The 27307-nt window shown below is 42.7% G+C and overlaps 1 protein-coding gene across 1 annotated transcript in view; it reads right to left on the bottom strand.

The window, feature by feature from the left end:
- The window catches only part of MYT1 (myelin transcription factor 1), a 128615-nt gene that overhangs the window by 23205 nt on the left and 78103 nt on the right, over positions 1 to 27307 (bottom strand). Inside the window, 6 exon segments of the mRNA XM_070744282.1 lie at positions 484 to 567; positions 8147 to 8209; positions 19621 to 19689; positions 20048 to 20110; positions 24754 to 24780; positions 25749 to 25927. Coding sequence (XP_070600383.1) covers positions 484 to 567; positions 8147 to 8209; positions 19621 to 19689; positions 20048 to 20110; positions 24754 to 24780; positions 25749 to 25927 — 485 coding nt within the window.

The raw sequence follows: 27307 nt of genomic DNA, 5'->3' as shown, positions 1-27307 counted from the left end.
TTGGAAGAAAGCTATTATGTCTCCCCTGGTCCTTCTTTTCATTAAACTAGCCATGCCCAGTTCCTGCAACCGTTCTTCATATGTTTTAGCCTCCAGTCCCCTAGTCATCTTTGTCACTCTTCTCTGCACTTTTTCTAGAGTCTCAACATCGGTTTTGCATCGTGGCGACCAAAACTGAATGCAGTATTCCAAGTGTAGCCTTACAAAAGACCTTATAAAGTGGTATTAACACTTCACATGATCTTGATTCTATCCCTCTGTTAATGCAGCCAAGAACTGTGTTGGCTTTTTAAATCAATGTACACACCGAGCTTAACATTTATGCAATGCTGACAATTTGCTACATAATTCCAAGCATTTTTTCAACAAAAGACAACAATGGATGGTATCACGTAAAGTGAATGACACTGTTTTCCCACCCTGGTAGTTGATGCAATAAAATAACTTTCGTGAACGGCTCAGACATTTTTCTCCCTCACTTACTTCATCAGTTCAGGATCCTCCTTGTCATCCTTCGTGGGTGGGATTTTCATTCCACTTTTCTTGGCACGAGGGCAACCTGATAAACTATAGGATTAAAAAAAGAAGAACAAGAAAAAAAACTCCAAGGATATCACAATGCATTTGGCAAATTCCTTCCCGCCCTGATGCTAGTCGCCTTAACATATACAGTGGCCCCTCTACTTACGAACTTCATTCGTTCCCTGACCAGGTTCTTAAGTAGAAAAGTTTGTAAGAAGAAGCAATTTTTCCCATAGGAATCAATGTAAGAGCGAATAATGTGTGCGATTGGGGAAACCACAGGGAGGGTGGAGGCCCTGTTTCCTCCCAGGAGATTCCTAGAGAGGCCCCACGGAGGCTTTTCCCAACCTTTTCCAGCCCTGTTTCCTCCCAGGAGATTCTTGGAGAGGCCCCACGGAGGCTTCTTCCCTCCTTTTCCGGCCATGTTTCCTCTCAGGAGATTCCTAGAGAGGCCCCACAGAGGCTTCTCCACGCCATTTATGGCCCTGTTTCCTCCCAGGAAATTCCTAGAGAGGCCCCATAGAGGCTTCTCCCCTCCTTTTCCGGCCCTGTTTCCTCTCAGGAGATTCCTAGAGAGGCCCCACAGAGGCTTCTCCACACCTTTTATGGCCCTATTTTCTTCCAGGAGATTCATAGAGAGGCTCCACAGAGGCTTCTCCCCTCCTTTTCTGGCCCTGTTTCCTCTCAGGAGATTCCTAGAGAGGCCCCACAGAGGCTTCTCCACACCTTTTATGGCCCTATTTTCTGCCAGGAGATTCCTAGATAGGCCCCACAGAGGCTTCTCCCCTCCTTTTCTGGCCCTGTTTCCTCTCAGGAGATTCCTAGAGAGGCCCTTTGGAGGCTTCTCTACACCTTTTATGGCCCTGTTTCCTCCCAGGAGATTCCTAGAGAGGCCCCACAGAGGCTTCTCCCCGCCTTTTCTGGTTACAGTTTCGGAGGCTCGGGTTTGTAAGTGGAAAATGGTTCTGGAGAAGAGGCAAAAAAATCTTGAACACCTGGTTCTTATCTAGAAACGTTCGTAAATAGAGGCGTTCTTAGGTAGACGTACCACTACAGTCTTTGACTTACAAACGTTTATTTGGTGACCATTCCAAGTCACAACAGCTCTAAAGTTAACTTCAAACTGGCTCTTGCCTTGTCCTGACTGGGTGACCTTGGGACAATCACCAGGAGATTATGAATTTTGTCTCTGCCTTAGCATGAAAGCCATTTGTGAGACTTTGGGACAATCACCAGGAGACTGTGAGTTCTAGCCCCACCTTAGGTACGAAAGCCAGCTGGATTTTTGTGGGGAAAACAAGAAGAGTAATGTGTATTTAAATATGACCGCTGCCTTGAGTTATTTTTAACAAAAAATAAAACTAAAAGCAGGATGTAAGTAAATATAGGTAAAACTCCAAAAATTAGAATATCATGCAAACATTCATTTATTTCAGTAATGTAACTTAAAAGGTGAAACTTAATATATAAGAGATATTCATAACATGCAAGGCAACATAGTTCAAGCTGTGATATATCATAATTGTGATGATTATGGATACAGCTCATAAAAAACCCCAATCCCCTATCTCAGAAAATTAGAATATTACAAGCGATCAATAAAAAAAGGATTGTACATAGAACAATATCGGACTTCTGAAAAGCATAAGCATGCATATGTACTCAGTACTTCATTTGGGCCCCTTTTGTAGCAATTACTGCCTCATTTATTTATTTATTGTTAGAGTTGAAAGGGACCATGCGGGTCATCAAGTCCAACCCCCTGCCTAAGCAGGAACCCTATACCATCCTAGCCAAATGGCAGTCCACTTTCCTCTTAAAAATGTCCAGAGTATTGGAGTTCACATCGTCCGCTGGTAGGTTGTTCCACTGGTTGATCATTCTGACCGTCAGGAAGTGCTTCCTTATTTCCAGGTTGAATCTCTCCTTGGTCAGCTTCCAGCCGTTGTTCTTCGTCCGGACCTCCGGTGCCCTGGAGAATAAAGTGATCCCCTCCTCTCTGTGGCAACCCCTCGTATACCTGTAGACTGCTATCATGTCCGCTCTGGCCCTCCTTTTCTCTAGGCTATCCATGCCCAGTTCCCGCAGTCTCTCTTCGTAAGTCTTGGTTTCTAGACCCCTGATCATTTTGGTTGTTCTTTTCTGCACCTTCTCCAGAGTTTCAATGTCTTTTTTGAAGTGTGGTGACCAGAACTGAACACAGTACTCCAGGTGTGGTCTGACCAGGGCGTAGTAGAGTGGTATTAAGACTTCCCTGGTCTTGGAGTGTATTCCCCTGTTGATGCAGCTTAGGATTGTGTTGGCTTTTTTGGCTGCTGCTGTACATTGTTGGCTCATGTTTAGTCAATTATCCACCAAGACTCCGAGGTCTCTTTCGCCGTCGCTCCTGCTAAGAGGGGTTTCTTCCAGCAGCATGGCATGGACGCTGTCAGCCTGTGGCCTTGCTGAGGTGTTATGGAAGACCAGGATGCTTCAAAAGTGCCATCAGCTCTTTTGCATTGTTTGGTCTCACGTCTCTCATCTTCCTCTTGGCAATGTCCCATAGATTCTCTATAGGATTCAGGTCAGGCGAGTTTGCTGTCCAATCAAGAACAGTAATCCTACGGTCATTGAAGCAGGTTTTGATGCTTTGGACAGTGTGGGCAGGTGCCAAGGCTTGCTGGAAAATTTAAGTCATCATCCCCATAACGCTCATATGTGGATGGAAGCATGGAGCACTCCAAAATCTCCCAGTAGACGGCTGCATTGACCCTGGACTTAATGAAGCACAGTGGACCAACACCATGGCTCCCCAAATCAACACAGATTGTGGAAACTTTGCAATGGACCTCAAGCATCTTGCCTCTCCATTCTTCCTCCATTCTCTGGGTCCTTGGTTTCCAAATGAAATGCAAAAGTTTGTAATATTCTAATTTACTCAGATGGGGGATTTGGGGTTTTCATGAGCTGTACCCCATAATCATCACAATTATGACAAATCATGGCATGTTATGAGTATCTTGCCTTGCATGTTATGAATATCTCCCATAAATCAAGTTTCAGCTTTTAAATTACATTACTGAAATAAATGAACATCTGCACAATACTCTAATTTTTTGAGTTTCACCTGTACAGAGAATCCTTAACTTACAACAGCTCATTTAAGGACTGTTTGAAGTTACAGTGACACTGAAAAAATTGACATAATGATTTTTCACACTGGCCGTTGTGGCTCCCCATAGTCACGTGATCAAATTTCAATTGAATCATATTTGTGATGGTTGCAGTATCCCAGGATCATGGGATCCCCTTTTGTAACCTTCTGACAAGCCAAGTCAATGCAGAAGCTAGATTCACCTAACAACTGTGTTACTAACTTAATGGCTGCAGTGATCCACTTAACATCTGTGGGCAAAATTCACTTAACAAACTTCTCACTTAGTTCAATTGTGGTCGTAAGTTGAGGACTACCTATAACTAGTGTTGGGGAACCGAAGCCGCACAATTCGGGTCTGCACCGAATTTTGTGGTGTTCGGCATGCTGGACCTGAACCTGAATTTTTAAAAAAATTCATGCTCCGGTTCAGCGTTCATGCCGAACACTGTGAAAGCCACCGCCCGGCTGTCATCTGTTAAGAATAGGAGGAGGAGCCAGGCGCCGGTGGCGCCGGAGGAAGGCGAACACCAGGGAGCTGTCGGCTGGTCGGGAGGATGGGAGGGAAGCACAAAAGGAGCTAGGGAATCCCTCCCACGAAGAGATTCCGGGGGTGGAGCTTTGACGTCACATATACTGGCAGGTTGCTAAGGACGGCAAGGTGATCACTTCCTGTATTCCATGGAATCTAGGAAGTGATCACCTTGGCGTCCTTAGCAACCTGCCAGTATACGTGACGTCAAAACTCTGCCCCTGGAATCTCTTCATGGGAGGGATTCCCCAGCTCCTTCAAAGGGAGCTCTTTTCACGTAAAAATAAACATTGTTATTTTTACGAAAAAGGACGCCGCAGCGGCGCTGCAAGAAAAGGGCGGTCCTTTCACGTAAAAGTAAACACGTTTATTTTTATGTGAAAGGACCTCCCTTTGCTTGCAGCACCGCTGCGGCGTCCCTTTTCGTAAAAATAAAAAATAATAAAAATTAAAAATCCATAAAAATAAAAAAACATGGGATTCCGGGGGCGGAGCTTTGACGTCACATAGCGTTTGGATTTCGAGTTCGGGTTCTGTTCGGGTTCGGCTGAACTTTGTGTAAAGTTCATCCGAACTTGCTGAACCCGAACACTGTTGGGTTCGCCCATCACTACCTATAACTAGAAACATAGAAACATAGAAGACTGACGGCAGAAAAAGACATCATGGCCCATCTAGTCTGCCCTTATACTATTTCCTGTGTTTTATCTTAGGATGGATATATGTTTATCCCAGGCATGTTTCAATTCAGTTACTGTGGATTTACCAACCACATCTGCTGGAAGTTTGTTCCAAGGATCTACTACTCTTTCAGTGAAATAATATTTCCTCACGTTGCTTTTGATCTTTCCCCCAACTAACTTCAGATTGTGTCCCCTTGTTCTTGTGTTCACTTTCCTATTAAAAACACTTCCCTCCTGAACCTTATTTAACCCTTTAAGTTTAAGTTTAAGTTTAATCAGATTTGTATGCCGCCCCTCTCCGCAGACTCGGGGCGGCTCACAGCAATAACAATACAATGTAAAACAAATCTAATATTTAAGTTAATTTAAAAAAACCACAAATTAAAACCAATCATACATACTAGCGTACCATGCATACATTTTATAAGCCTAGGGGGAGGGAACATGTCAATTCCCCCATGCCTGACGACAGAGGTGGGTTTTAAGGAGCTTACGAAAGGCTAGGAGGGTGGGGGCAACTCTGGTATCTGGGGGGAGTTGGTTCCAAAGGGTCGGGGCTGCCACAGAGAAGGCTCTTCCCCTGGGTCCCGCCAAACGACATTGTTTAGTTGACGGGACCCGGAGAAGGCCAACTCTGTGGGACCTAACTGGTCGCTGGGATTCGTGCATTTAACATATTTAAATGTTTCGATCATGTCCCCCCTTTTCCTTCTGTCCTCCAGACTATACAGATGGAGTTCATGAAGTCTTTCCTGATACGTTTGATGCTTAAGACCTTCCACCATTCTTGTAGCCCGTCTTTGGACCCGTTCAATTTTGTTGAACTAACTAACTAACTAGCCCTAGCTAAGATGGTTGTGACAAGAGAAAATGGAATTTCTACTGTCTAAATAATTTATCGTCTGGGCCCTAAGTTGGAGAAACCCTCCTTACACCCTCCTTGCTCCCAGGAAATTATTAATATTTCATTTTCCCCCTGAAAATGAACATCTCATTTTCAGCCTAACACTGAAAAGGAACCATTCGTCCCTTTGATATTCTCACATGTGCTTTGATCTGATAATTTCCTCTCCCACACCTCAGAAGGAAGGCAAGCGGTGGTGAAAATTAAAAAAGGAAATGTAAAAGAGAAAGAAAAAGAGAGACAGCCATTTGCTTTGAGGGGAGCAGCTTTTGCAATTAATAGTGTCTGGCTAGATAGGTATTTGCTAGCAGCAGATGGCAGATGTTAATGGAGCTGTTCAAATGGGCGACGGCCGGGGTCCTCATTAATGTTTGAAAAAGATAATAGGAGTCATAAATACGGCAGTGTTATTAACAGGAATTTTGCGTCAGCTAAAATCTGACCCTTTTATCTTTATGCCGCTGCAGTGAAGGTAAGTAACCTGATTCTGGAAAGTTTAGCTTTTTTTTAAAAAAATTCAGATTCAAGAGATGAAAGGTGGATTCATCTTTTGCTAACTTTTCCGAAGCCATTGCTATTTGTCTATTACACCAAGAAAAAAAAAGATGTTTGGAATACTAATAGCAATGGCATTTAGAATCATATGCCGCTTCATAGGGCTTTTACAGCCCTCTCTAAGCGGTTTACAGAATCAGCATATTTTATTTATTTAGAAACATAGAAACATAGAAGTCTGACGGCAGAAAAAGACCTCATGGTCCATCTAGTCTGCCCTTATACTATTTTCTGTATTTTATCTTAGGATGGATATATGTTTATTCCAGGCATGTTTAAATTCAGTTACTGTGGATTTATCTACCACGTCTGCTGGAAGTTTGTTCCAAGGATCTACTACTCTTTCAGTGAAATAATATTTTCTCATGTTGCTTTTGATCTTTCCCCCAACTAACTTCAGATTGTGTCCCCTTGTTCTTGTGTTCACTTTCCTATTAAAAACACTTCCCTCCTGGAACTTATTTAACCCATTAATATATTTAAATGTTTCGATCATGCCCCCGCTTCCCCCCTTGCATGTGCATGATTTCCAGGGTTCTGGAAGTGGGCAAACAAGTAAGTGCCCGCTCGCCGCTGCCTGCCGCCATTTGCTCCCCCACCGCCAGCTTGCCGTGCTCGCCTCTCACTCTGGGGGCGAACGGCGGCAGCACCGGCGGTAGGGGAAGCCGGCACGAGAGGCGAGCAAGGGGTGAATGGCGGGGAAAGGCAACGCTCAGCAGGGCAGGTGTAAGTCCAGGGAAGCGCCGGTGGCGTGTTCATGCCCGGCATCGCCACTGGTGCTACCCTATGCGCTACATGGCCGCCACCGGAATTGCGTTCCCCACCATTAAGGCTGGGCCCCACCACTGGCTATGTAACTTTACTTTCTGGATAACCTGTACTTTAACGAAAAAAACCCATTGTGCTTTTAAACCTTTGTTACTTCAGATCATGCAGAACGCAGCCGCGAGAGCCATCGTGGGGCTTCCAAGATTCGCCCACGTGTCTACAACACTCCGTGGCTTGCATTGGCTGCCGATCAGTTTCCGGTCACAATTCAAAGTGTTGGTCATGACCTTTAAAGCCCTACATGGCAATGGACCAGATTACCTCCGGAACCACCGGCTACCGCATGAATCCCAGTGACCGATAAGGTCCCACAGAGTTGGCCTTCTCCAGGTCCCGTCGACTAAACAATGTCGTTTGGCGGGCCCCAGGGGAAGAGCCTTCTCTGTGGCGGCCCCGGCCCTCTGGAACCAACTCCCCCCGGAGATTAGAACTGCCCCCACCCTCCCTGTCTTTCGTAAACTACTCAAGACTCATTTATACCGCGAGGCATGGGGGAGTTGAGATAGCTCTTCCCCCTAGGCCATTACAAGTTATGCATGGTATGTTTGTGCGTATGTATGTTTGTTTTTATAATAGGGGTTTTTAGTTGTTTTTTTATTATTGGATTGTACATGTTGTGTTTATTATTGTTGTTAGCCGCCCCGAGTCTATGGAGAAGGGCGGCATACAAATCCAATAAATTATTATTATTATTATTATTATTATTATTATTATTATTATTACCTGCCCAGTGTCAGATTAGTGAGATGGGTGGCTAAATAAATCAGTTTTAAATGAATGCATAAAGAAGTGGGATGGGATGGAGGTAAAAAGTCAAGATGGCGGCCAGGCCCATAAGTCAGGCAATGAATTGTGTGGTTGTATCCATTGTCTTGACTTTTTTTGACTTCCTTCCAATTCTCTAATGTAGTCTTAACATCGAATTGCACCAATTCTCCTCTTCTCTTTCTGCCACCGGTCTCATTTGTGTATACACGTTTGCAACTTACCTCCTATGTGATGCGTAGTTTCCTGTTATATGACCGGATCCATCACAGCCGGGAGTTGGGCACCTGAGCGGGAAGAGGAGGAGAAAGAACGAGGGAAGAACGGAAGGGAGGGATAGAGATGGAGGAAAGGAAGGAAGGAAGAGGAGGAGGAGAGGGAGGAGGAAGAGGGAGGGAGAGAAGGAAAAGAGAAGGGAAGGGAAGGCAGGTAAGTAGGGAGGAAAGAAGGAAGGAAGGAAGGAAGGGGAAAGGAGGGAAGAAAGAGAAGGAGAAGGGGAGAAGAAGGAGAAGAAATAATTATCATTTCAGAGGTGAGGTAGGAAACTAGTTTTTCTTTCATTTTTTAAAACTGTAGATAAGTGACTTTCAATGAAGGAAATTACAGGTCGATGAAAACATGATTGTTAATCTCCTTCCCTACAGTTTACACATGAGAGTAAGGCAAACCTAGTGCATAACTTCAGAATCAGTGGTTTTCATCAAAGAAGTGTGAGGATAGTGGGTTGTTTTCTTTCTCTCTCTATCACTGTCATTTGTCATTAGACCTATTGTCTCCTAGGATTCTCAGAACACAGAGAAGAGAAATAAAACCATAAACCATAAAACTTTATGGACCTATCGAAATTATTACTATTGAATGGAGATCGGAAGCCGGATGAAGATGAGTACCAAAATCTGTGCTGGAATGACGATTCGAACAATTTCAGAGCAGCTTAGTTTTGAAAGAACAAATGGAGCCAAAACCAACACATTCAACTCCGTTCTCTTCAGGAATTCAAACAGCTAGTCCTCATTTAGCGATTGCCTTGTAGAGGAACCATTCAGCTACACCAATAACTTTATGACCAATCCTCACTCTTAACACCTTTGCAGGTCTGTAAAGCGAAGGAAAGCTGAGGTCAGATCAGAAGGGCAGGTGTAGTTTCATTTAGTGACCGCTTTGCTTAATGACTATGTTGCCAGTCCCAGTAGTCACTAAACAAGGACCAGTGCTACATTATTTCCAATCATTGAGGAACTGGTTTGTGCTTGAAAGCCTTGAAAAAAAGAGAGCCCACCAATTTCTGCAATAAATTCTACTGTTGAGTGGAATTTTATTATTGAGCGCTCCTTTATAACAATTTACAGGGAGTCCTCAACCTACAACTGCAATGAGGTTGCCAATTACAGTTGTTAGTTACAAACATAGAAGATTGACTGCAGAAAAAGACCTCATGGTCCATCTAGTCTGCCCTTATACTATTTTCGGTATTTTATCTTAGGATGGATATATATATCCCAGACATGTTTAAATTCAGTTGCTGTGGATTTACCAACCACATCAGCTGGAAGTTTGTTCCAAGCATCTACTACTACTTCAGTAATATTTTCTCACGTTGCTTCTGATCTTTCCCCCAACTAACCTCAGATTGTGCCCCCTTGTTCTTGTGTTCAGTTTCCTATTAAAAACACTTCCCTCCTGAACCTTATTTATTTATTTATTGTTAGAGTTGAAAGGGACCATGAAGGCCATCGAGTTCAACCCCCTGCCCAAGCAGGAACCCTATAGTACACTAGTCAAGTGGCAGTTCAATCTTCTCTTAAAAATGTCCAGAGTGTTGGAGTTCACAACGTCCTCTGGTAGGTTGTTCCATTGGTTGATCGCTCTGACCGTCAGGAAGTTCCTCCTTATCTCCATGTTAATCTCTCCTTGGTCAGCTTCCAGCTGTTGTTCCTCGTCCGGCCCTCTGGTGCCCTGGAGAATAAAGTGATCCCCTCCTCTCTGTGACATCCGCTCATATACTTGTAGACTGCTATCATGTCCGCTCTGGCCCTCCTTTTCTCTAGGCTATCCATGCCCAGTTCCCGCAGTCTCTCTTCGTAAGTCTTGTTTTCTAGACCCCTGATCATTTTGGTTGCTCTTTTCTGCACCTTCTCCAGAGTTTCAATGTCTTTTTTGAAGTGTGGTGACCAGAACTGAACACAGTACTCCAGGTGTGGTCTGACCAGGGCGTAGTAGAGTGGTATTCAGACTTCCCTGGTCTTGGAGTGTATTCCCCTGTTGATGCAGCTTAGGATTGTGTTGGCTTTTTTAGCTGCTGCTGCACATTGTTGGCTCATGTTTAGTTGATTGTCCACCAAGACTCCGAAGTCTCTTTCGCAGTCGCTACTGCTAAGAGGGGTTTCTCCCAGGTTGTATGTGTGTCCAGGGTTTTTTCTCCCTAGGTGAAGGACTTTGCTCTTGTAACCCTTTTAACCTATTTCAATGTTTTGATCATGTCCCCCCTTTTCCTTCTGTCCTCCAGGCTATACAGATTGAGTTCATTAAGTCTTTCCTGAAAAGCTTTAGGTTTAAAACCTTCCACCATTTTTGTAGCCCGTCTTTGGATCCGGTCAATCAGAAAGTGGGTTACAATCTCTCTTTTTGTGTGGTGGTGGTTGTTTTGTGGTGATTGTTTTGGCAGAAAATTGGAAGTGAATCTTGATTCTTGACAAAAACATTGTAAAATGTAGTCATGTGACCATGGAATGCTTACAAATTGTTGTAAATATGGGCTGGTTGCCAAGCAAACACATACAGTCATGTGACCAGTGTGGAAAGGGCTGTTGGAACTGCAGAAGTGAGCCCTATAAATAGGGGAGGACCACCATAACTTAGAATGATTGTTAAGTAAACCTTTGTAAGTCGAAGACTATCTGTACAACAAAGGGCATGAGTACAGGTAGTCCTCGACTTACAACGGTTCACTAAGTGACCATTGGAAGTTACAATGACACTGAAAAAATCTGACTTATGACCTATTTTCACACTTATGACCACTTGCAGCATCCCCATGCTTGTGGGATTTGCGTTCAGATGTTTGACAACGGACTCACATTTATGACGGCTGCAGTGGTCTAGGGAACATGTGATCTCCTTTTACAACCTTTTTAAGTGAAACCAAATTCACTTACACAACCATGTTACTAATTTAACAACTGCAGTGATTCACTTAACACAGGTGGGAAGAAAAGATGTAAAACAGGGCAAAACTCACTTAGCCGATTTCTCACTTAGCAACATAAATCTTTGGCTCATTTGTGGTTGTATGTTGAGGATTACCCGTACTGGGAAAAGGTCCTGGTTCTGAAATTATTAGGATGTTAGAAGCCGCCCAGAGTCACTTGGTAGCAAAACGGGACGCAGAATAAATTTAAATTTATATATCTTTTCTCCCATCCATATATCCTTCCTCTACTCTTCATTGATGTATTCTATTCTCATATCTCTTCTTCTATCCCTTCCCTGATATTTACTACTACACATTTTTATTCTCCTTAACTTTCAATTTGTATTGGACAAAATAAATAAATAAAATAAATAAAATAAAATAAAAATAATTAATAAAAATAAACAAAATAAATCATTCTTCATGGCTAATCCACAAGAGCTTTTAAGTAAAACAAAGGAATGGTGTCATGTCGGTCATGAAGATTTTTGAGCAATTCAGAGCTCCAAAAATTTATTTTTTGTTTTTATACTTGTGGGTAAATCGAGATTACCTTCCAAAATTGGGTTTGGCTTGTCTGCAAAAACCCAAGCTCTGCTTTTAAAAAGCCTGTTACAACCTTAAAATTGTGCAGTTTTATAAATGAGGATGCAACAAATTGCAGTTTCGCTCTTGTTATGGTTAAAATTTGGAGGATCAGTGGTGTACTTTTCATGACACTTTGATTGAAATTTTGATTTTAGCTTATCTGCAGATAGGCATACACAATTATATGTGGTTTTAAAAATATATATACAGGTAGTTCTCAACTTACAATCATTCTTTTAGTGACTGTTCAAAGTTACAAAGCAGCTGACAATGTTAGCTTACGACTGGTCCTTGTACTTTGCGACCATCACGGCATCCCAGAACCACACGATCAAAATCTGGACATTTGATAACCAACCTGTCCTTTAAATGGTTGCAGTGACCTGGAGTCGCATGACCACCATTTAAGACCTTCCCAGCCAGCTCCTAGCCAGCAAAGTCAATGGGGGGAAATCAGATTTGTTAATGACCATTTATCAATTGCAGTGTTTCATTTTAATGAACGTGGCAAATAAGTGAAAAAAATTGGACACGATTTTCATAACCACAGAAACCCTGCTCTCAATCATGGTTATAAATTGAGAATTATTTATAATCAACTATCTGCCTCAATTTCCCATTATTTAATTATTTTTTTTTGCCAAGTACATAGGTACCTCTACTTACAAACTTAATTCGTTCCGTGACAGGTTCTTAAGTAGAAAAGTTTGTAAGAAGAAGCAATTTTTTCCATAGGAATCAATGTAAAAGCAAATAATGAGTGCAATTGGGGAAACCACAGGGAAGGTGGAGGCCCTGCTTTCTCCCAGGAGATTCCTAGAGAGGCCCCACAGAGGCTTCTCCCCACCTTTTCCGGCCCTGTTTCTTCCCAGGAGATTCCTAGAGAGGCCCAACGGAAGGTTCTCCCTTCCTTTTCTGGCCCTGATTCCTCCCAGATACCTAGAGAGGCCCCACGGAGGCTTCTCCCTGTCTTTTCCGGTTAGTTTCGGAGGCTCGAGTTTGTAAATGGAAAATAGTTCTTGAGAAGAGGCCAAAAAATCTTGAACACCCAGTTCTTATCTAGAAAAGTTCGTAAGTAGAGGCGTTCTTAGGTAGAGGTACCAGTGTATGAGAAAAATGCAGCTAAATCCATGCTTTGAAGGACATGAATGGGCTGGAGATGATATCAAAGATTTATTTAATTTCCTTTTTCTGGCATTGGGGAACATAGGGAGAGTAAATTTTAATACCTTGTAAATGGATTAATACAGATAATCCTCGATTTATGACCACAACTGACCCCAAGTTTTCAGATAAATTTGAATTTTGCGTCATTTCACGATCTTTCTTCCCACAGTTGTTAAGTGAATCCTTGAAGCTGTTAAGTTAGGAACACGGTTGTTAAGCGAGTCTGGCGTCCCCATTGACTTTGCTTGTCAGAAGGTCCTTATCACTCGCCCAAACTTTGCCATGAAATAAACACGAACTTTGCCTGTAAAAATAAACAGGCTTCCTTTTGCTTCCTTTTATTTTTACGGGAAAGGATGCCACAGCGGCACTGCAAGCAAAAGGAGGTGGGAAATCCCACGATGGGATTCCGGGGGCGGGGCTTCGACATCATGGAGAATCCTTCCTCCCCGTTTCGGCTGGCCAGGAATGAATCTCCGTGACGTCAAAGCCCCGCCCCCAGAATCCCATCATGGGATTCCCCACCTCCTTTTGCTTGCAGCTAGCAAAAGGAGGTGGGGAATTCCACGATGGGATTCCCCACTTGTTGTAATCATAGGTTCTTAGGCACTGAGCATTGGGATAGAATATTGCTGAAGGGTGATGTTTTAGCCTAATGGGTGCTGTATAAACCTTATCCTTCCTCTATGGAAAGGCAGCAAAGTCCAGGCTGAGTAAGCAAGCTGCATAATCCATGACCACGTGGAAAATAATTAACTTTATATACAGCATGAAGATAACGTACAGCTAACTTCCATATAAGGAAATATATGCCTTGCTCTCATTCCTTTGCTAATCACCAGTAAACACACAATCCAGGAAAAGGCAATGAATGGAGCTTCCATTAATTATCTATAGAGAAGTCACGAGGAGGTTGCCTTATACAGCGCATGGGTGAATGGTAGTTGGGGGATGGCTTAATGTATGTGGCGTTCGCGGATTGGTTATTCTGTACCACATGTCAGGAAAAGTAAAATACAATAAAAGGAGCGATCTCAATACAATCGAGGTTGTCTCATTGAGAAAATTTTCTCCGTTGCTTCATTCTGATGTGGCAATTATGGCATCCTGTGCCTTCCTAGAGGCCTTAGCCCACTGGAGAAGGGCGGTTTCCCTTCACCCACTCTCCTCCCAGGCAGCGGCGCTTCGTGGTGTTCGAGCGAACGCCGAACCCAAACTTTTTAAAAAGTTCAGGTTTAGGTTCGGCATGCCGAACTTTGCAAGTTCGGTTCGCCTCAACACTAATTATCATATGACTCTTTGGACACTGCAACCATCATAAATATGAGTCAGATGTCAAGCATCTGAATATTAAATCACAAGACACAATCAGGATACTGCAATGGTCATAAGTGTGGGGATTGGTCATAAGTCACTTTTTTCAGTGCCGTTGTTACTATGAATTTGATTTGATTTATTGATTGATTTGATTTATTGGATTTGTATGCCGCCCCTCTCCGGAGACTCGGGGCGGCTAACAACAATAATAAAACAGTATACAAAATAATCCAATACTAAAAACGATTAAAAACCCATTAATATAAAAACCAAACATACATACAGACATACCATGCATAAAATTGTAAAGGCCTAGGGGGAAAGAGTATCTCAATTCCCCCATGCCTGATGGCAGAGGTGGGTTTTAAGTAGCTTACGAAAGGCAAGGAGGGTGGGGGCAATTCTAATCTCTGGGGGGAGTTGCCAGGGCCGCCACAGAGAAGGCTCTTCCCCTGGGTCCCGCCAAGCGGCATTGTTTAGTTGACGGGACGTGGAGAAGACCCACTCTGTGGGACCTAACTGATCGCTGGGATTCTTGCAGCAGAAGACGGTCCCTGAGATAATCTGGTCCGGTGCCATGAAGGCAATTGAATTGAATGGTCACTAAATGAACTATTGTAAGTCAAGAACTACCTGTAGATTTTTTTAAAAATGACACAACGATGCAAAGGATAGCGCATCGTGCTAACAATGTGGGAATATATCCACTGGAAGTGTAAATAAAGATAGTTACCACTTCACAAGTGTTGCAAAAGCTCATTCAGAATCAAAGAACATTAAAAGGGACAGGCCTCTCGAAGATAATTATATTTTCCACACAACAACCTGATGTTCTCCCTAAGTGCGGGAACTAAACTCCACCTCGTTTTGGCATTGCGAATCTTGAAAAAATAATGATCTTAGAAAGCCTTGCATAACAATAATTCACAACTTTGCTAGTGTAATTAGCACCTTATTAAGACACCTCACAGCTTCCAGATAATGATTATAGGTAAATCCTCGACTTGCTACCACAACTGAGCCCAAAATTGCTGAGCCACTTAATTAAGCGAGTTTGGCCCCATTTTGCGACCACATTTTTCTTTGCCACATTTGTTAAGCGAATCACAGCCGTTGTTAAGGTGAAAAAGCAGCTGTTAAGTTAATTTGGCTTCCCCGTTGACTTGGCTGGTCGGAAGGTCACACAAGGGGACCGCGTCGGACATTGCAACCGTCATAAATAGGAACCATTTGCCAAAGTGTCTGAATTTCCGATCATGTGACCATGGGGGATGTTGCAGTGGTTCAATGGAAGCTTTCAAGAAGAGACTGGACTGACATCTGTCAAAAATAGTGCAGGGGCTGCTTGGTCAGGGGGGGCAGTTGGACTAGATGACCTATAAGGTCCCTTCCTACTCTGTTAAGTTGGTGCCTTGGTAAGAGCCTTGGTGGCGCAGTGGTTTAAGTATATAAAATCATGCATGGGATAGAAAAGGTGGATAGAGAAAAATTATTTTCTCTATCACACAATTTATTTATTTATTTATTCGATTTTTATGCCGCCCTTCTCCTTAGACTCAGGGCGGCTTACAACATGTTAGCAATAGCACTTTTTTTTAACAGAGCTAAGCTATTGCCCCCACAATCTGGGCCCTCATTTTACCCACCTCGGAAGGATGGAAGGCTGAGTCAACCTTGAGCCGGTGATGAGATTTGAACAGCTGACCTTCAGATCTACAAGTCAGCTTCAGTGGCCTGCAGTACAGCACTCTACCTGCTGCGCCACCCCGGCTCATTACTAGGACAAGGTGGCCCTCCCTATAGCTGATAGGTAAGAAAGTGAGGACAAATCAAGGGAAATATTTCTTCACCCATAGGGTTGTTGGTTTATGGAATTCACTTCCAGAAGAGGTCGTGACAGCTGTCAGCCTGGATAGTTTCGAGGCAGGATTAGACAGATTCAAGGATGTCAAGTGTATCGATGGTTATTGAAATGGATGTCCATGTGCCGCCTCTATGTTGGTTGAGGCAGGCAGGATTCCATTGAGTACAATTTGTTGAGGGTCAAGGGAAAGGGAGGGTCTTGCCTTCTCTTTCTACTCAAGATCCCCATGGACAATTGGTGGGCCACTGTGTGACACAGAATGCTGGACTCGATGGGCTTTGGCCTGATTCAGCAGGGCTCTTCTTAGGTTCTTATGTGGTTAGAATGCAGTAGTACAAGCTACTTCTGCTGATCGCAGGTCGCCAGCAGTTTGGCAAATCGAATCTCAGTAGGCTCCAGGTTGACTCAGCCTTCCGTCCTTCCAAGGTGGGTAAAATGAGGACGCAGATTGTTGGGGGCAATAGGCTGATTCTGTAAGCCGCTTAGAGAGGGCTGCAAAGCACTGTGAAGCAGTATATACTGTAAGTCTAAATGCTATAATGCTAGTAATCTGTATCTGTATTTGTTGAGACTGAAAGACTGGATGGTTGTTATGTGTAAAATAGGGTCATAAGTCACTTCCCCCCTGCAGTGGTATTGTAACTTCCAACCGTCACTAAATGAACTGTTTATAAGTTGATGGATTCCACTCTCCTGGTGAAGGAAGATCTTGATTAGGGCAATTCAAAGGGTATGAAAACTTTTATATCTCACAGCTTGGTTAACCAATGGTTAATAGGAATGGTGCAGGAATGAATAGTGTTTGGGGAAATGTGATGTACAACAGAACATGACCGCCTTCTGCCGCATGAATCCCAGCAACCGGTCAGGTCCCACAGAGTTGGCCTTCTCCAGGTCCTGTCAATTAAACAATGTCGGGGCCCAGGGGAAGAGCTTTCCCTGTGGGGATCTGGCCCTCTGGAATCAGCTCCCCCCAGAGATTCATACTGCCCCCACCCTCCTTGCCTTCCGTAAGAGTCTGAAAACTCATTTATTTTACCAGGCTTGGGGCCTCTAGACTCTAGTTCCCTGGCCGATGAATGTTGAGAGTAAGTTGACCGAATTGGAATGATTGTCTTTTTCTGGGGGTTTTCTGGGGGTCTTTTAGATTATAAATTAATTAATTGGATTAAGGACGTTATATATTGTTCCATTATATGTTGTAAGCCGCCCTAAGTCCTTGGAGAGGGGCGGCATAAAAGTCAAATAAATAAACAAACAAACAAACAAACAAACAAACAAAAAAACAAAAAACAAACAAACAAATAAATAAATAATAATAATAATAATAATTTATTGGATTTGCATGCCACCCCTCTCCGTAAATAAATGAGTTGATCAAAAGTCCCGTCTATGCACAACATTCCATTTGTGATGTCCTTCCCATGCTCTCTGAGCTTGGTTGTTCTATTGCAGATGTTTCATGATGCAACTGGTTGACAAGAGATATCTGGAAGTTGAATTACGTCAACTGGGTTTCTTTTCTTGTTGGTTTGAAGTGTTTTGCTGCTTAATCCAAGTAGCTGGATAATACAGACAGTCTTGAACTTACGACTACAATTGAGCCCTACAAGGATGTTGCTAAGTGAGAAAGTTGTTAAGTCAAGTTTTGCTCCATTTTACAACATTTCTTGCCACCGTTGTTAAGTGAATCACTGCAGTTGTTAAGTTAGGAAGCGGGTTGTTAAGTGAATCTTTGACTTTGTTTCGTCAGAAGGTTGCAAAAGGGGATGCGTCGGTGCGTCTCTGCCGTCTTCATAGCTTGTGGTCCATATTAGTGGTGCGGTGGCCTAGAGGTGGTTCTTTTGCCTCACAATCAGGAGGCTGTGAGTTTGATCCTAGGTAGAGGCAGATATTTCTCTCTCTGGGCCCGAAGAGAATATATCTGTGGACTATAACTCTGCACTGGTGACAGGAAAGGTATCCGGGCGGTAAACACTCAGCTCCATTCAATTGCCCAGATTCCACCCCAAAGGATTAAGGGGTCATTAAAAGATGATGATCGGTTGTGGTCCATAAATTATCAACTCTGCTGACAAAACCAGTGCTATTAGGCAAAAGAATGACTGCTGATATTGCATTATTTAACTAGAAAATCATTCAAGAGGTTTTGGGGGAAAATAGGGTTGCATAAGTCAAGGATGGTCAATCAAAATCTGCCTGAGATTCAAATACAGATATATATTTATAATCACGATAATTTCTGTATACAAATTTCTGTATACATTTTCCCTGCTGTCATCAAACGCCTGTGTCCCTTCCCAATCCAATACAGTTAGTCTTTTGACTTACAACCACAATGGACTGCAAAACATCCATGGCTAAGTGAGGCCGCTGTGAAGGAGCGCTGCCCCTTTTTACGGACCTTCCTTGCCACGGTCGGTAAGTGAATCACTGCAGCTGATAAGTGATCAACCTAGTTGTTAAGCGAATCTAATTGATTTTATAGAAATAGCATTTAGACCAGTGATGGCGAACCTTTTTTTTCTCAGGTGCCAAAAGAAAGTGTGGGTACGCTGTCGCGTACGCACGAGTGCCCACACCCATAATTCAATGCTTTGGGAGGCAAAAACAGCTTCCCCTGCCCCCTGAAGGCTTTTTGGAGGCCAAAAACGGCCTGTATCCCAACTTCTGGTGGGCCTAGTAGGCTCATGTTTTAACTGTTTTAATATTGGATTGTCATATGCTGTTTTACTACTGTCTATGGAGAGGGGCGGCATACAAATCCAATCCAATCCAATCCAATCCAATCAATCAATCAATCATGTTTTGCCTTTCCCAGGCTTCCAAAATTCGGGGAGGGTAAAAACCATCCCCCAGAGACTCTCTGGAAGCCAAAAATGCCCTCCCATAGCCTCTGTGCAAGTCAAAAATCAGCTGGCCAGCACACATGTGTGTTGGAGCTGAGATAGGGAACCGACTCACGTGCCAGCAGATATGACTGCGTGCCACCTGTGGCACCCGTGCCATAGGTTCGCCATCACTGATTTAGATTTATATACCGCTTCATAGTGCTTTTACAGCCTTCTCTAAGCAGTTTACAGAGTCATCCTATGCCCCGCCCCCCCCCCAAAAAAAATTTGGGTCCTCATTTTACCCACCTCGGAAGGACGGAAGGCTGAGTCAACCTTGAGCCAGTGGTGAGATTTGAACCGCTGAACTACAGCTAGCAGATAGCTGAAGTAGCCTGCAGGGCTGCACTCTAGCCATTTTGCGGCTCATTGTTTATAAGAAAGTTGCAAAACGGGATGGCGTGATTCCCCATGACATGGAAATGTCATAAATGTGAATCACTTGCCAAGTGTCCGAATTTTGATCATGGTCATCAGCCCCCACCACTGTGGTCACTTTGATTGCTAAATGAAAGGTTGTAGGTCAAAGACTACCTGTACCTGTCGCGAATCGGTCTTGAAAGTCAGCTCCCAGGCAGATTTTGACTTTAAAGGGAAATTGCAAACCAGAGAGAATAAGAAGCGAGAGGAATAGGAGGGGTGGGGGGAGGAATAAAGAAACAGAGTTGAGCGCAAACATACTTGAGGTCAGCAGAGTGGGCAGCCATGAGGTTTCTGAGACTCTTGTCAGCAAGAGGACAACCAGAAAGGCTGAAAAAGAAGAGATGGAATATTTGGGTAAGCTAAAAAAAAAAAGAAAAAAAAAGTTGGGAAGATCAAAGCAAGGGGAGGAGGGAATAGAAGAAGGGTGAGCAATTAGAACAACGTTATCACCGGTGGACCGCAACTCCCAGAGTTCCTGAGTGTCACGACCACGAAGGGGGAATTCTGGGAGTTGAAGTCCATCGGTCACAAAATGGCTATAGTTGCCCATCCCTGGAATAGAACCATAGAATTCACACTTATCATTTCAAAAAAATAATAATAATAGAAAAGATTTAAAAAAAAGAAAAAAGAAGAGACGGTCACAATCCGAAAAAGAGAGTAAGGGTAGGTAAGGTCAACTAACCTGCGGTGAGAAGCATAATTTCCCGTGATGTGTCCGCTCCCATCACAGCCTGGGGTTGGGCAACTGAACGAAAATAATTATGGGGAAAAGAAACCGTGAGTGGCCAAAAAATATAAAGAAACCAGTAAGATTTGTGCATATGTGAAAAATAAATAAATAAATCTAAAAAATAGGGGTGGGGTGGGGAAAGAGACGATATTGTCTCTCTCTCTCTTTTTTGTCGTAGAAATTTGAGGAAGGGGGAAATTATCAAAGAGTTTTGGGGGGGAGGATTTTAGGTGTCCAATCACCTTCTTTGGGGTGCTAGAGCAGGGGTCTCCAAGCTTGGCAGCTTCAAGAATCATGGGCTTCAACCAGGGGTGGACTACTGCCCGGATGGAGTGGAACGCAGTGGGGTAGCGAAAATGGAGCTCCAATTTGCACTGAAAGACGTTGAAAGAAAGTGCGAGGCGTCCTGCATAAACTACGGCTACAGTGTGGTAGTAAAAATTTTGGTAGCCCTTCACTGGCTTCAACTCCCAGCAAAGCTGGTCAAGGAATTCTGGCAATTGAAGTCCACAAGTCTTAAAGTTACCAAGGTTGGAGACGCCTGTTTTAAAGCTACATTAGGCATCTAATGAGCAGCAATTTTATATTCTGTTGTGTTGCACCTCAAGATTCATTGATTGATTGATTGATTGATTGATTTCCTTCCTTCCTTCCTTCCTTCCTTCCTTCCTTCCTTCCTTCCTTCCTTTCCTTACTTACTTATTTACTTTCCTTACTTACTTACTTACTTTCCTTCCTTCCTTTACTTACTTTCCTTCCTTCCTTTACTTACTTTCCTTCCTTCCTTCCTTCCTTTTCTTCCTTCCTTCCTTCCTTCCTTCCTTCCTTAATTACTTAATTACTTACTTACTTACTTACTTACTTACTTACTTACTTACTTACTTACTTACTTACTTATTCAATTTTTATGCCGCCCTTCTCCTTAGACTCAGGGCGGCTTACAACATGTTAGCAATAGCACTTTTTAACAGAGCCAGTCTATTGCCCCCACAATCCGGGTCCTCATTTTACCCACCTCGGAAGGATGGAAGGCTGAGTCAACCTTGAGCCGGTGATGAGATTTGAACCACTGACCTTCAGATCTACAGTCAGCTTCAGTGGCCTGCAGTACAGCACTCTACCTGCTGCGCCACCCCGGCTCTTGACAAATGTGTATTTTCTTTTATGCACACTGAGGGAATGTGCACCAAAGACAAATTCCCTTTAGCTCTTCTGCTATGAAATCTGCCTGTGAGATCACCACTGGAAATCTCCTTTAAACGAAATAATTGTTCCAAAAAGATTTGAATGTATCTTGAGTCTTGTACCATGGTTTCTCTCTCAGGCTGGCCAACTTTTTTAATTTGAAAGGTGGGAATCGTATCGACTCCCTTAATATTGTAGCTAAGGAGCTAAATCCACTAAATGAATTTTATATTCTAGCTTCCCTAGAATATTAGAAGGTGAGAGGCCAGACGACTGGAGTAGATTTTGAAGGAAAAAAGATCGGTTTTTAAGAGGATATACAGCCACAGGGAAACATTGCCGATAAAAGCGTTCCTGCAAATATAAAACTCTTATGCTTTTCAACATTGTTAGGAGTTAAAAGAAAAAAACCTGGCTCATGATTTTTGCCTTGCCATTTGTTGTGTATTTATTTCGATAGACATGTCACATCCATTGCGAGTACAAGTGCACTAGAGTGCCTTCCGTCCCCTGTCCTATTGCTCTCCTATATTTATTTATTTATTGGATTTGTATGCCGCCCCTCTCCGAAGACTAGGGGCGGCTAACAGCAATAATAAGACAGCATATAATAATAATCCAATACTAAAAACAATTAAAAACCCATTATAATAAAAACCAAACAGACATACAGACATACCATGCATAAAATTGTAACGGCCTAGGGGGAAAGAGTATCTCAATTCCCCCATGCCTGGCGGCAGAGGTGGGTTTTAAGTAGCTTACAAAAAGTAAGGAGGGTGGGGTTAATTCTAATCTCTGGGGGGAGTTGGTTCCAGAGGGCCAGGGCCGCCACAGAGAAGGCTCTTCCCCTGGGTCCCGCCAAGCGGCATTGTTTAGTTGACGGGACCCGGAGAAGACCCACTCTGTGGGACCTAAGTGGTCGCTGGGATTCGTGCAGCAGAAGGTGGTCCCGGAGATAATCTGGTCCGGTGCCATGAAGGGCTTATATCTCCTATACCTTTCTTCTTTTCCTATATCTCTTCTTCTATTCTTTCATTGATATGTTCTATTACTATATCTTCTTTTCTATTATTTCTTAGTTATATTTTACTATGAGTATCTCCTCTATAACCTTCATCATGGTTTTTACTATGTGTATATAGATAATACCCACTAAAACCCTCATTGTGTATTGGACAAAATAAATAAAAAAAATAAAAATAAATTGCATGCGTGATGTACGCACAAACACACCTTTTCCATTTGGGGAAAAAAAAAATCACACCTCCTAATATTGAATTTCAAAGACTGGGCAAACCTTGGGAATTTGATAGCCACAGATAATGGTTCATCCTTTTCCCCACCCCCTCCACCTTCTAGCATCACAGGGAAAGGAGAAATACTGCTCACAAAGGATATTATGAAGACGGTGGGACATTTCCAAAAGCCATAGCTTTCAGGGAATAAAGTGAAAATGTGCAAACAAGGAAGCGAGGCAATCTGTTTAGCGGTAAATCTGTTTTCCTGCTCCCACCGCATCCTCAAACACTCCGGCACGGATGTAAATAAAATGCATTGATCACCGCTTCTACCAGATTGGGGTGGTTTGGCTTCCCCGTTCTCACCCTGCCGCCCGTTCTTAAATCGTGGCAAAGGTTCAAGAGACCATATGGAATGGCTCTTCATATCAACAGCTTTTGGGTTAAATAAATTCCTTCCTGTGTGAAATATGAATGAATCCTGGGTGGGATTTTTAATGCAGAAAAATAGACGGCAGAAAAAATAAGTGATTAGCGATTCATGGAATCTGCCTTTCGAGTTTTGTTTTGTTTTCTTTTTAATATAAGAGGAGTCCTTGTAATGCTCTCTGAGCATGATTGATTTCTTGCAAATGCAAGATGTTTCATTACCCAGCTATGCAACATCATCAATGCTAGAAGAGAGTGGGGATTGTGGAGAGGAGGAGGAGAAAAAGAAGGAGGAAGACAAAGAGGAAGACAACCAGGGTCCTTGGTGCTCTCTGAGCTTGGTTGTTTTCTTTCAGACATTTCATTACCCAACTAGGTAATATCATCAGTGCTAGTCCATTTTGATAGATTTGTTTATTATTTTTAAATTATTTTTAAATTACTGTATATCTTTTTTTTATTTTATAATTTTTGCCGGACAATGAACGTGTTTATCCTAAGCATGCTTAAACTCCATTACTGATGACCAACCCACCACCTCCCCTGGAAGTTGGTTTCAAATTTCCACCGTTCTTTCTGTGAAATCATACTTTTTAACATGACGTTTGCACTTTCAATGTCTTAAAGACTCCCTCCCGGATTCATCCAGAAAAGTTATCTCTTCTTCCATAGAATTGCATCACAGAAGCCAATGGTGGCAAGGATCTCTTGGATGGAGTCCACCAGAAAGGAGTTTCACCAGTTCTGGAGAATCGGTAGTGGAAATTTTTAGTAGTTCTGCAGAACTGGTAGTGGAAATTTTGAGTAGTTTGGAGAACTGGTAGTGGAAATTTTGAGTAGTTCTGCAGAACTGGTAGTGGAAATTTTGAGTAGTTCTGCAGAACTGGTAGTGGAAATTTTGAGTAGTTCTGCAGAACTGGTAGTGGAAATTTTGAGTAGTTTGGAGAACTGGTAAATACCACCACTGGCACCAGCCCCATCTATTCCCTGGCTCCTGAGTCCCAACTGATGGGAGGAAATGGGGATTTTGCAGTAACCTTCCCCTGGAGTGGGGAGGGAATGGAGATTTTGCAGTATCTTTCCCTTGCCACGCCACCAAGCCATGTCCACCAAGCCACACCAAGCCATGCCCACTAAACCGGTAGTAAAAAAATTTGAATCCCACTACAGTCTACCGCCTGATAAAACACAGGAATACAAATGAAAGCAAGCTAGAGATTGTGTGTGTGTGTCTATTGCAGTAGATTTATGGTAGATTAGAAGCTGTTTCAAATAATATATATGAACTAATAATTAAGAAAATTGAAAGATAAAAATGGTAAAAGAAATACAGTTTAACTTAATGATATATAAAGGGAAACTTATCAACAAGCAGTTTATCATAGAAATGTTATGAAAGTTGTTATGTGTATTTACATTTATTAATGTGTTGTTTGTGCTGTTTGTATTTCAATGTTTTAAAAGTTTTTAAAAATATTTATACTCAATAAAAATATTTATTGACAATAACAAATCAAACGGTTACTGTTGAATCTCCCTTTGTTTTGGGATCACCTGTTAACTGCTTTATACTACAGCAGAGAGATGGGAGGTCAAATTAGTTGATTGATAATAGATTTTTATATGTGAAATATTTTTTAATGCCACATATCAGGGGCCTCCAACCTTGGCCACTTTAAGACTTGTGGACTTCAACTCCCAGAATTCCCCAGCTGGTTGTTTGCTGGGAGTTAAAGTCCACAAGTCTTAAAGTGACCTAGTTCGAGACCTACTATTTGTCTGAAGTGGTGTAAGTTTTCCTGCCTAGGCAAGGGGGTTGGGCTAGAAGACCTCCAAGGTCCCTTCCAACTCTGTAATTCTATATTCTGTAAATTATATGTACAGATAGTCCTTGACTTACAACAGTTCCTTTAGTGAACATTTCGAGTTATGGAAGAAAGGGAGAATTCTAACCATTTTTCTCATAACTGTTGCCACACCTTCAGGGTCACAGGATCAAAATTCAGATGCTTGGCAACTGATTCATACTTAAGATGGGTTGCAGTGTCCTGGGGTCATGTGATCCCCTTTTGTGATTTTTCTGACCAGCAAAGTCAGTGGAGAAGCCAGATTCACTTGACAACTGGGTTACTCACTTAACAACAGCAGTCACTCACTAAACAACAATGGCAGGAACGGACATAAAAAGGGAACAAGTGTCACTTGACAAGTGTCTCCCTTAGCAACATAAATGTTGGGCTCAATTGTGGACGTAAGTCAAGGATTACCTGTATTATTTTCTGTTTTTATGCATGTTCTTTTCTGGTTTTGTGTTAGAAACATAGAAACATAGAAGATTGACGGCAGAAAAAGACCTCCTGGTCCATCTAGTCTGCCCTTATACTATTTCCTGTATTTTATCTTAGAATGGATATACCGGTATGTTTATCTCAGACATGTTTAAATTCAGTTACTGTGGATTTACCAACCACGTCTGCTGGAAGTTTGTTCCAAGCATCTACTACTCTTTCAGTCAAATAATATTTTCTCACATTTCTTCTGATCTTTCCCCCAACTAACTTCAGATTGTGCCCCCTTGTTCTTGTTATCACTTTCCTATTGAAAACACTTCCCTCTTGAACCTTATTTAACCCTTTAACAGATGTAAATGTTGTGTTGTTGCTATTTTTTGTCTTTCCTCCCTTTTCTTCGCTTCCTGTTAAATTTTTGTTCCCTTTTTGCCTTTCTAAAATGTTTACTCTTTTTTTTTTTTTTGCATTTTAAGTTTGGAAATAAAGTTTAAAAAAAATGATGAGAACTTGTCCTGTCTCGGGCAGACTCACGTGAGTAACTCTTTCTTGATTTCCTTGGAAAGGAACTTCAGCTTGAAGTTGGTTAAGGTGATTTCCCCCGGATATTTCCTTTCTTCAAAGTTTTCTTCTGGGACGTCTTGTTCGTCGGCTTCCGAGGAGGCGAATGAACGGGCGTTGGGCTCTGACTGCAAAAAAGCAAACCCAGAAAATATTCTGGAGGGAGTAGAGGTAACTTTGTAAAACCAGCCACACCACTACATCTGTTCTGTCTGGGTCCCTCCGGAAGCTAAAACCAACCCAAAAAGATAAGCCACACACACCGGTAAAAGGCAAAGGCAGTTTATAGAATTCAAAGAAAACACAGGTAACAGAAAATGTCCTTACAAACAGGAAAACGCTGGAACTTCAAAGATATACAGGATTCTTGCTGCCAAGACGAAGCTGTAGATAGCAAACATACGACTCCCACGAGTCTTCCAGACTGCGAGGCCACAAGCCAAGATCCGAGACGCCGAGAATCAAAGCAGGTCACCGCAACTCCAATTGATAACACTCCACATGGCTTCAAGGGCTTGCCTGCCTTTTAAACCCTGCTGATGAGGACCACACCCAAACCCAGCTGTTTCTAATTCAATGGTGATAATATTTCTTTAACTGCTCCTTTCGTTGCTCTGAACATCTCTGTCTCATGTCAATGACAGCTTGTGCGTCATCACCTAATGACTCCAAGCTACTGGCTGGGGAGAGCCCCCCCCCCCCGGGGCTCTCATGCTGTTCTCCTTCATCCCCTTCCTGACTCTCCTCTCCCGCGTCCGACTGTTCAGCCCCCTCCTCTACGCTGTCATCCTCCTCCGGGCATGGAGCCAGCAGAGATGCAGCCGGTCCCTGAGCAGCCTCAGGCTGAACCACAACACTATATCTATGGAGATTCTCAGTCATCCATGTCCCAAACATGGTTTCCCCCCCCCAAAAGGCAACTGGGGTTTTTTTTAAAGACATTTCCCTTCTCTAGCAAGAAAACCTCTTCATCTCTGACTTCACAAGAAGAGTCCTCCACTCCTCCTCAGGTAACAAATTACCCTACTCCTCCAGGCTTCAAATACTACATCTAGAAAATTTACAACTACGTCGTCTCCGAACTGATTTAACTGTTGTTCATAAAATCATACATCATAATGTACTCCCTGTCAGTGACTATTTCACCTTTAACAACAACAACACAAGAGCACGTAATAGATACAAACTGAATGTAAATCGCTCCAAACCTGACTGCAGAAAATACGATTTCAGCAATAGAGTGGTCACTGCCTGGAACTCATTACCTGACTCTGTTGTTGCTTCCCCCAACCCCAAAATCTTCAACCTTACGTTATCTATAATAGACCTCTCCCCTTTTTTTAGAGGTCTGTAAGGGGCATGCATAAGTGTGCTTTTGTGCCTAATGTCCCTGTCCTATTCCAAGTCTTCGGAAAGAGGCGGCATACAAATCTAATAAATTATTATTATTATTATTATTATTATTATTATTATTATTATTATTATTATTATTATCCTTTCTTTTACTA

Source organism: Erythrolamprus reginae, chromosome 3, assembly GCF_031021105.1.
Source record: "Erythrolamprus reginae isolate rEryReg1 chromosome 3, rEryReg1.hap1, whole genome shotgun sequence".
Classification (NCBI taxonomy): Eukaryota; Metazoa; Chordata; class Lepidosauria; order Squamata; family Dipsadidae; genus Erythrolamprus; species Erythrolamprus reginae.
Note: the sequence above shows the minus strand (reverse complement) of the source record. Positions and strands in the feature narration are given on the sequence as shown.